At 41.6% G+C, this 10,500-nt stretch overlaps 1 protein-coding gene across 1 annotated transcript in view; it reads right to left on the bottom strand.

Annotated features, from left to right (window-relative positions):
• gria4a (glutamate receptor, ionotropic, AMPA 4a) overlaps nucleotides 1-4,511 on the bottom strand; it is a gene marked incomplete at both ends in the record, with an annotated part of 221,244 nt that extends 216,733 nt beyond the window's left edge. Inside the window, 1 exon segment of the mRNA XM_080429317.1 lies at nucleotides 4,499-4,511. Coding sequence (XP_080285443.1) covers nucleotides 4,499-4,511 — 13 coding nt within the window.
• Between the last annotated feature and the right edge of the window lie 5,989 nt (nucleotides 4,512-10,500).

Raw genomic sequence — 10,500 nt, 5'->3', positions numbered from 1 at the left:
GACTGAGGGCTAGATGAAGATTGGATGTGGAGAGAGAGAGAGAGAGAGAGAGAGAGAGAGAGAGAGAGAGAGAGAGAGAGAGAGAGAGAGAGAGAGAGAGAGAGAGAGAGAGAGAGAGAGAGAGAGAGAGAGAGAGAGAGAGAGAGCTCTGCTGCATCTTGTCCCATTCATTTCATAATGGGTTGGAGGATGTGCCGCTGCTCTGGCAGGCAGACGGCGTGCGTTCCACGTGCACACGCAGGCAGCAGTGTGCGGGCGGCGGGGTGACGGACGGTGTAATTTTTCAGACAGCAAAACGAAAGGGATGCATCATCACGGTGTGTCCACTGGATGACTGACCGGTCTGACCGACCTCCATGTCTCTGACTGGATCAGCTGAGAGGTTTCCCCCAGCGGCATGCAGTCACACAATAAGATTTAGAAACAGAGGAAATAAAGACAAATAAGATGTGCATGGGAAAACATTCCTTTTTGTTTTCTTTAACTAAAACCCCTGATTTTTAAATCGTGTAGGCCTATATATAAATACTGTAGCCTAGGTATAAATATAGTCCTCTATAAATAGGCCTACTGTAGCCTATAGGTATAAATATAGTCTCTATAAATACTGAATGCCTGGCATGTCTTCAATTTGTGACGCCAGGGCGCAATTCGAATAATACGTGTTTCAGATGGGTTGCACATTTTCAGCCAATCAGGAGAGAGTACCCATTTTATCAGCTTACATTTGATAGTGTTCCAGACGGTTCCGATGTTGTCTGTTCATTTCTTTGCGTCATCACTTCCAATTTCACTTGTTTATCCTGTAGCCTATCCTGTGTGAGTTCTCTATCCTGATTGGATACAATTGGTGTCCCGGCCTGAACATGTGTTTTCTGTTTAATAAAGAACTGGAGAGACATTGTCACTGAACAAACACTCTATTGCAATGAGTACTATCAGAACATAGAGCTATTTAACACTTAAATAATTACTTACCCTATTAATTCCAGCATCCCTATTCTGGGGGGAACATTAGCCAAATTCCTTGGTGAAGAGATTTGGTGTAGAGTGAAAAAAGAGCACACCAAGTACAGCTGCAACCCAGGTCCGTTTTACTAAGTAGCCTATAGGGTTGGTTGGCAAAGTAATTTACGAGTCCCCATAGGCCTATATAGAATAGAATAGAGACGACACAACAGGCAACTTTTCGAGGCACACTATTCATACTAAAAACCCATCCCTATACTACAATTTGAACTGTGCAGCCTGCCTAAATGGGATTGTGTCACGTTGTTAATTGAAAAGAGATAATGCTTAATAAGCTGAAATAAATAAGCTCAAATGTTGGACAGTCATTACATTTTCGCATCCAGCTCGCTGCTCGCCTCATCTGGTTGAGAGGAACTGTCCGTGGTCCTGAAATGACACAAGTGCTGAAATGACAGCTGACCAAGTGGCACGGCCTGGTCGCAATGTCATTGTGAGCTTGCAGATCGGCTATTTTCGGTGAAGAGGGGGGAAGGAGGGGATCTAGTATAGACACCTTAGGGTCTATTCATATCAGGAATATTTGACCTGTTTTCCTTGTTCTTTCTTTCCATTATCTTCCCTTTCCTGAATATTACAAATTGAGGGGAGCTTGTACTGTACAAACACTTATTTCATCCACTTTATAAAAAAAATAACCTGTAAGCCTGTGATGTGACATTAAAGCTGAAGTCGAGTTGAAGTTCAAAGTCAACTAGAAAGGTGTGCCCAGTAGAGTGCAAATCTCCACCTTACTTCCTTCCATCTTTCTGTTTGTCTGGATCATGTGATGACAATGCTTTGGGGTTGTGCATACAGTGTAATAAATTCTCAAATGGTTGTCTTTCAAGGACGCCCAGTTTGGCTTTTCATCTCTGGCACCCACATCTGCACTGCATCCTCAGTGTTCATTTAACCCTGAGTGTACAAATTGTAACCAACGGGTCCATTTGGTTACATTTGTAATCAATTAAAGTCACAGAATTGTAAGGGTCCATTTGGTTCCTATATAAATCATTTAGCTGGGGACCCCCTGGATCCCCCTCAAGGACCCCTGGGGTTCCCCAGACCCTGCATCGAGAATCAGGGTTAAAAAAAAAGATTAATTTCATGGAGACAAATCTTTGGACAGTGAACAGTGTGGCATGTAGGGCGGTGTATTGCCAACCAACCCACGATAAGATACGTACCCCAATGCAGGAATCACGATGTCACAGGAGTCACAATGTCACAGCAGTCACAATGTCACAGGAGTCACGGCATATACGTTTGGCGACATGACGCATAATATGACCAAAATGCTACGAGATAAAGCCAAAAGAATCTTCCCATTTTGAGAGAGGCAGAGGCTAGCTTTCATTTCACCGATATGTCTCATGCCCTCTCGGCTCTCCTTTCTCTTATTTCTCCTTCCCTCTTGCAGAGTGATTTGCCAGTATGTAGGGCACGACTTAGCGCAATACAAAGACCTTTCATTAACCACTTGAACCCTTGTGTCCCTACTGGGCATGTCATAATCGGCGAAGATTTGAAAACAAAAGGAGTGGGCCGAGGTTAAAACCCTGGGGGACCCCGGTCAACGAAGTATATAGGGTTATTTCTTCTTCTTGCTAATGCCCAATACATCAGGGCAGGGTCGCCACAGCGGATCATCTATTTCCAACTGGTTCTGTTTTCTGCATCTTCCTCAGTCACTCAAGACTCCTCCATGTCCTCTCTCACCGCATGCATAAAACTCTTCTTTGGCCTCCCTCTTCTCCTCTTGCCTGGCAGCTCCATCTTCCCATTGTACCCCTCATCCCTCCTCAACACATGCCCAAAACCATCTCAACCTCACCTCTCTTGCCTGATCCCGAAACCTTCTAGCCTGGGCTGACCCTCTAATGTAGTAATTTCTAATCTTGTCCCTCCCTGTCACTCTTAATGAGAATCGTAGCATCTTCAATTCCAATATAAGGTTTAAGTATTGTTAAAAACAAGCAAAAGTACCATCAAACTAAAACATTGCGATACGATAGAAATCGATACGATTACGGGCATCACCGATACACATTCCGACAATAGATATTTTGAGCTCTGCCTAGTGGCATGTTGTCATCACTAAGGACAAACATGATGTTAAGATGTTACACAGTATCTTAAAGGCCAATTCATAGTCCAGACACGTGGTCTGTTTGGTCTTAAAATCAAGCAATAGTGTACATCAGCATACGTTCGCCATGGCATGTGTGCACAAAGCTAAATATTTGCATGTATCTAGCATTCACATACCGCACCTTGCTAGAAAGCCCTTGTGTTGTGCATCTCATTCATTGAGGCTATGGTAAAATGCAACATACTTTCACTCCCAAAACGTACTACAGTAACTTCATGGGACAAATGTGACCAAACGAAAAACCTTTGGCGTGACGGGGGTCCCCTTCACATCATTTGACGCCGTCCCCGTCACTTAGACATTCCTGGGACTCTCCAGTTCTCGAACCCGAGAAGTAAAAGGGTGAGGCACCACCGAGCGAGCCTCGGAGTCGTCGCGCCGAACGTTGCAAAGTCCGCTCCAGCCAATTCCGCGCTGTTCGAGTTACATCCCGATAAGTACATAATCGTAATTCATCGCCTCCCCCTAGTCAACATGTGACGTCACGGGTACCCCCGACTCATCAAACCTTTGACGTATGGTCAAATCAGTCCCAAGCCGTCACCCGTTGCCATTTTGGGAGTGAGAATGCGGAGTGAGAATGCGTTGGTAAAATGAGCTACACCAGCAGACTGTGTGAGTTTACTGACTCCAACTAAGTACATATCAGCTTACTGAAATGCTTATTGAAGATTACATCTTATATTGCATATCAGCTATGTAATGTAATATACTAGTACCAACGTAGTGCAGATTAATTATGTATATAGCTTAGATACCCAATGCAAGTCACAGTGGAGGGATATTCCACTCTTATCAGTTTGATGCTCCTTAGGCACACGCAAGCACGCACGCGCGCACGCACACACACACGCTTCCTCCATAGGGAGGTTCCTGCATTCACAGCGAGGTGACAGGGAGTGTGCCTTCATATTTAAAGTGGCATTAACACTGAACTCATGACTCCATGAACAGCCGACCTCTGACGTTAGCTGCTATTCATGTTCTATTATTTTCCCATCATACACGGCAACATCTCTGCGTGTTATGTTTGGTTTATACAGCGTCGTATGATGTTGTGAGCTTGTATATTGAATACTAGAAGCTTAAAGCTTGACGTTACATCGCCACAACAAACAAACAAACACACGTCCGCATCTGAACCGAAGGTCTTAAAGTCTCAGCTACTGCAGTTTCTCTCACACAAATTCAAAGCATTTGAAAGTTAAGAGTTCAGCACCACAGACCCACTTCAACTAATGAGCAGGAACTGTAATTGTTTAGAAGGATTGGCACAGCGGCCCAATCCAAAAGTACAAAGTCAAAGTACAAATTCAATTTCAGATTCCTACTCACCATTGAAGGGCATGATAAAGCAAGCTAAGCGGCTAATAGTGAGCTTCAATTTACTAACATTACATTATTGCAGGCAATGACAGTAACACTACTGTAGCCTACAGTACCTGTTATTCTGGGTTCCTGGCCCACATGAAGGTAACTTTACTGAAAATACATTTGGAGACAAGGGAGGCCTACAGTTGATAGGAGTAGTTGAGGGGGTCTGATGATAATGCTTAAAATGGGCCCGCGGCGCAGCCTGCCACTACACATGCCAAGAGGAGGAGCGGCCATAGCCTGCAAAGAGCGCTCCGGTCCTAACAAGATAAAGGTCTGTGTGATGTGACGGCCGCGGGTCCCTGGAGTCCCAGGCCGGGGGGAACGGCCGCAACTCCAGCCCCCCTGATGTTCCGCCCCATGGCAGTATGGCCTTTTTTCAGGTCAGGGAGCCCTCCTGAACTAAACTGACGTCGGTTGTTCCGGTGTAGTATGCATTGGGCTTAAAGGGATATTTCACTTTTTAACATGTTTGGGGTCATTTTAACGTCTACTCTGGCTTTTGTGAGAACCCCAGACAGTTTTGAAGTTGCTTGATTCAGTAGTATGTAGATATTTGATATTGATTTTATCAGACACTTACACAAACCCATTGTAATTTCAAACTCCATGATAGATGAATCGAAAACACCCGTCCTTGGTTCATGGCGACTGATATTGTCCTTCTAATGCGTGAGGGGGCCGTGTTTTTTCAATTCATTTTCTTCATTTATTTGATTTCATTCATTTTATTTTATGGAATTTCTTCATTTTTTTCACCCAAAATATATCTTCAAAATATTACACATTAGGACAATATCAGTCACCAGAACCAAGGACGGGTGTTTTCAATGAATCAGTCATGGTTAAAATCTTGCAAACCGCTGGACCGATCAGCACCAAATGTTTTCTTTGTTTAACTTTGATCCCTAGATCCACATGATTCCATTAAATTAACATTGAAGACTTCACTGTGTAGGAGTGCAAATGAAAAGCAAATTAAGTCAATTATGCATGAGAAATCGTGAATGTGTGAGGTTTGGCTGACAATCAAGTCACATTATCCACATATACTGTACTGTGGATCAGCTTTCCATTTTGGATATGCTCGGCCAAATTCACACCAAGATGCACTAAACTGGGTTAATATATTCAAAAAGATGTATGGATGGCTTTAATGACACTGAAACAAACATTCAAATACATGCTGTGGATTAAGTGACTATTAAAAAAAATATTTATTTTTGTGTCAATGCAGTAATTTCTCATTTTCCCCCATTTATTTTCTTTTCTTTTTTGTCCACCACCAAGGATCCAAGGTTCCTTTGGAATGCTATCCAATCGATGTAATGGAATACAGTGTACCGTACATCTCAGAGTTGCTACAAACAAAGAATTGTTCTTTCTCTTATCTTTCAGTAGCTTTTCTCATTATATTGGTTTAGATCCAGCCATTTTACACACATCCTATAGCTTTTGTCCCTCATACCGTATATGCCTTCCACCCTGTAAATCAATCGACTGCACACGTCGTGGGAATACACTGTGATTCCATACATATAAAGGCCTGCCTTACAGACAAACTCCTCTAATCCATTAAGACCTGGAACGCATCTGTGTCGCTTGTGGATCTGCTATTTTTGAAAAATCGTAAAATATATTTTTTTGAAAAATCTGCTAGGATTTAGAAAACATTTTAAGAATCGAACTCAGGCCTTAATGGGCTAATCTCTACCTAGCATTATCCATTCAGTCCATGCATTGATCACAGCCACTGCACTGCTGCATGAACTCCTTTTCACTACTGGATAAAACAATGTTCGTTTGCCAGAGTCAAACAGTCAATATCCCCAGTGATAAAGAGACATCCATTGGCTTTGTATTCTTATTACTTTGGATGTGACCAGTACAAAGCAAAGCTGCCCAGAGACATGCCCATAGTAGTATTAGTAATAATAATAATAATAATAATAGTGATGTCTACGCAGTGGTGGAAAAAGTAGTCACATGTTTTACTTAAGTAAAAATATCAATACTGCACTCCGTTACAAGTAAAAGTCCGGAATTCAAAATTTACTTGAGTAAAAGTACAAAAGTATTGGTATCAAAATGTACCGGTACTTAAAGTACCAAAAGTAAAAGTACTAAAATGTTTGAAAATAGCAGATCTACAAGCTCACAACGCATCGCATCGCGACGCGTTGTGAGCTTGTAGATCGGCTATTTTCAAATAGCCTACATGTATGTATAAAATAGGGCTAAAGTGGTTAATGTATGTTTTTAATGTAATCATTTATCTGCAAAGTAACTAAAGTTTTCAAATAATTGTAGTGGAGTAAAAGTACAATATTTGCCTCTGAGATGTAGTGGAGTAGAAGTAAAAGTATTGGAAATTGGAAATACTCCAGTAAATTAAAGTACCTCAAAGTTGTACTTAAGTACAGTACTTGAATAAATGTACTTAGTTACTTTACACCACTGTGTATACAATTACATTTCAACCTACAGCCATGAAAAAGTAGCACAGCATGTAATTACCAGATGTACATCATTTCTGCTGTCCCCGGCTCTCTCTCTCTCTCTCGCTCTCTCTGAGATTCATTGTGTACCTTTGTCCATATCTCTGTTCATTTTCTTTATGTAAAAGTAGCAATACCGCAGTGTACTTAAGTCAAAGTAAAAAAGTATCAGCGTCACAATTTCTCTAGGTCGTTCTCAGACGAGCCCTCCATATCGTCGCTTCCAGTCACCCCGGTTCTCCATACATCTGGCTAGTTTGTTGGTACTTTGCACTCGTCGTGACCAGTGCCCATGTGTTGGTTATCCCACAGCACCAATTTGCTGCTCTTGATGTCTTTGGCAGTGTCCTGCTATAGTCTCATTCTCCTGGCTGCTATTTTCTCACTCGTCATACAGATTATTTGTTGGTAACATGTGTACTCTTGCTGATGTTAGGTACTGCAAGCAACATGCTGGTGTAGCACCTGTCTAGACTTCTGCAGGGTTGGTTTCAGGGTTCAGCATTCACTGCCATAGAGGAAAACAGACTCTACCGTTGCATAGAAGAAGCCGAGTTTGATTTGTCGTGGGAGGTTGGAGTTCCATACACTGGTCATGCCGTTCAGGGCCATCCATTCAAGTGCCTTGCTCCCTCCCAGCCCAGGTACTTGAAGTCCTTCACTTCCTTCAGAGCAGTGCCTCCTGTTGTTGTCAGAGATGGATGTTCCGATAGGATGTTATAGGTGATAACCTCAGTTGTCTTGGAATTTAGCCGAAGGCCAACCTTGGCACACTCTGACTCCACTCTGTTCAGGAGCTCCTGTGTTTGTTCCACATGTTCAGAGAGCAGGTTTATGTCGTCCATATAGTCCAGGTCTGTCAGAACTACCTCGACCTCTTTTGTAACAATTTACCTCTTATGTACAATTTACTTTTGTAATTTTACAATTTACAAAAGCAAAAGCGCTCATTGCAGAATGCCAATTGGACTACTGTACCCTTCAATACTCTACTTTTTTAAGCATTATTTGTAAATACCATTTTCTTTGCAGATTAGATTATTATTACAAATACTTATTCCACAAGACTACCAAATGCTCCCTTGCCTTCTGCTATTCCCATAAAGCAGGGGTCTTCAACGTTTTTCAGGCCAAGGACCCCTTATTTCCGAGAGAGATGAAGTAGGGACCCCCACTACATATTGTATAGTGTTGAGGATAAAATACATTTAAAGATTTCATAGATAGCTTCATAGCCTTGTTTGACAGCATGATCATGTTGGATTCATGTTAATGTGTATTTTCAGACATGTAACCACTTAAACAGTCAATAATACTTAGTAAACTTGACCTTTCACTCTGTACTTTGCCCGCTCTTTTTTCCTTCCACAGCAAACCTCTTTGCCGAAAATAGCCGATCTACAAGCTTGTAGATCGGCTATTTTTGGCTAAAGTTCTCCTCAGAATAGGAATGCTAGGTTTCAAGTGGTTAAAGGTAGTGATAAAGCTGATAATTAACTTTATAATAAGAAGTAAAAAGATGGTTTGGTACTAAGACCCCCAATACCCGTCCAGTCAACACCCAAAGAAATGATAGTCAGACACCTGGTAAGTCAAAAATGATCAGTCTATATTTGCCCGAGCGTGTGTACACAGAGACAGTACAAGTTACAGACAAGAATAATAATCACACTGAAGTTTTAATAATAGACAAGGTTATTTATACAGAGTTGGACATCAATGACATCAGATGTAGGTGCATCCTTCTGATTGGCTGTAAGACCCTCATACGTAGAAGGAAGTCATCAGGATGGACGGCGCCTGCTGTCTTCATAATAAGTTGTTGTTCATCTTATGGTATCCTTGTATACATCTTATGGTTTCATAAACAAGTTATCCCTTCGATATTATAGGACATGTGGCAGGTTTATCTGTGACAGGGTGACAGCTGACAGAGTAAATTAGTGACGATGTCAGGTCATACAGAGATATAGGTCATGTCCAGAGATACAGGTCATTAGGACATTAGATCACACCATTTGACATTAAAGCGCAAAGCGTTGACAAGACATGTTTTAACTGATTGGGAACATTCTGGAGATAGCCACTACGGCAGCTGCAGCTACATGGCCTTGGTAGAGAAAGTATAGTAAAGTTACAAATAGCATGTAAAAGCTTGGAGTTCAGGCCCATATATAACTTAACCAGGTGAATGGACCCTAGACACATTATGATAATTTAAAGAAGAGATAAAATAACTCCATCAGGTAGGGTAAGTGATATTTTTTGGTTAAAACAAAAAGTATTTTGTTAAAAGGTTAAAATACTATATTCTGATAGTAATCATTGCTATAGAGTGTTTTTTCAGTAACAGATGTCTCCCTGTCTCTCCAGCTCTTTAATAAACAGAAAATACATTTTTCGGTAGGTGTCAAAATATCAGCCAATCAGGAGAAAGTACCCATTTTTAAGATTAATTTGTATAGTGTTCCAGTTCCAATTTTGCATGCTCATTTCTTAGTGTCATCACTTCCAATTTCACTTGTTTAATCTCTGTCCTGATTGAGTTCTCTGTCCTGGTTGGATAAAATTGGAAATGAAACTGAAACTGAAACGAAAATGCATTTTCTGTTTAATAAAGAGGTGGAGAGACAAGGAGACTCCTAATACTGAACAAACACTCTATAGCAATGAGTACTATCAGAATATAGAGCTATTTAACAATTATTTTAACCAACGCAAATCACTTACCCTACCTTTAATGTTTTAAAAAAAAAGAAGTCCTATCACACAGAGATTTGGCGGCCCTCCTGTAGTAACTCTGAGGACCCCTAGGGGTCCCGGAACCCTTGTTGAAGACCCCTGCTATGTTCCATACTGGAGTTGCAGCTGCATGGAAGGACTATGATGATGTAATGATGATAATCTAACACCGTTGTTTACTCGCGGCCATTAACTCCAAGACATGCACCACACGCTGTCGCAGAGGCCTTTACGAGCAAGCTGTTCCACTGCTGAACGCCGCAATGCCTTCAAACGGCTGGCGAAGGCTGAAGAGAACCGGCAATACAGTGGTGTTAAGTAACTTGTGTGTTACATTACTTGTGTACATTTGGAGAATCTGCTGTACTTGAGTGTTTGTGTTTTTGGATTCTTATGACTTTCACTACACTACATTTCAAAGACAAATATTGTGTTTTTGACTCCACTACATTTCTAGGAAGGGGAAAAGTACATTATGAATCAACCACTTAAAGGAGCACTTCACCCATTTTCAACCGGATATATCATATTATTATAATTGGTCCTCACTAATGGTCATAACAAGATGGCACAATTTCCATGTACTTGCTCTGCGTCTCATTGGTGAGCCAACCCGATCGCCAGAGAACTACGTATGTATGCACGGATCCAGTGCACTTCATTCCGTGGATAGTCGCCTCGGAACCTCCAAATTGCGTGCATATGTACGGCGCTCCCTTTGTG

Source organism: Gymnoscopelus braueri (genome assembly GCF_963280865.1).
Source record: "Gymnoscopelus braueri genome assembly, chromosome: 5".
Taxonomy (NCBI): domain Eukaryota; kingdom Metazoa; phylum Chordata; class Actinopteri; order Myctophiformes; family Myctophidae; genus Gymnoscopelus; species Gymnoscopelus braueri.
This window is presented reverse-complemented; position numbering and strand designations above follow the sequence as displayed.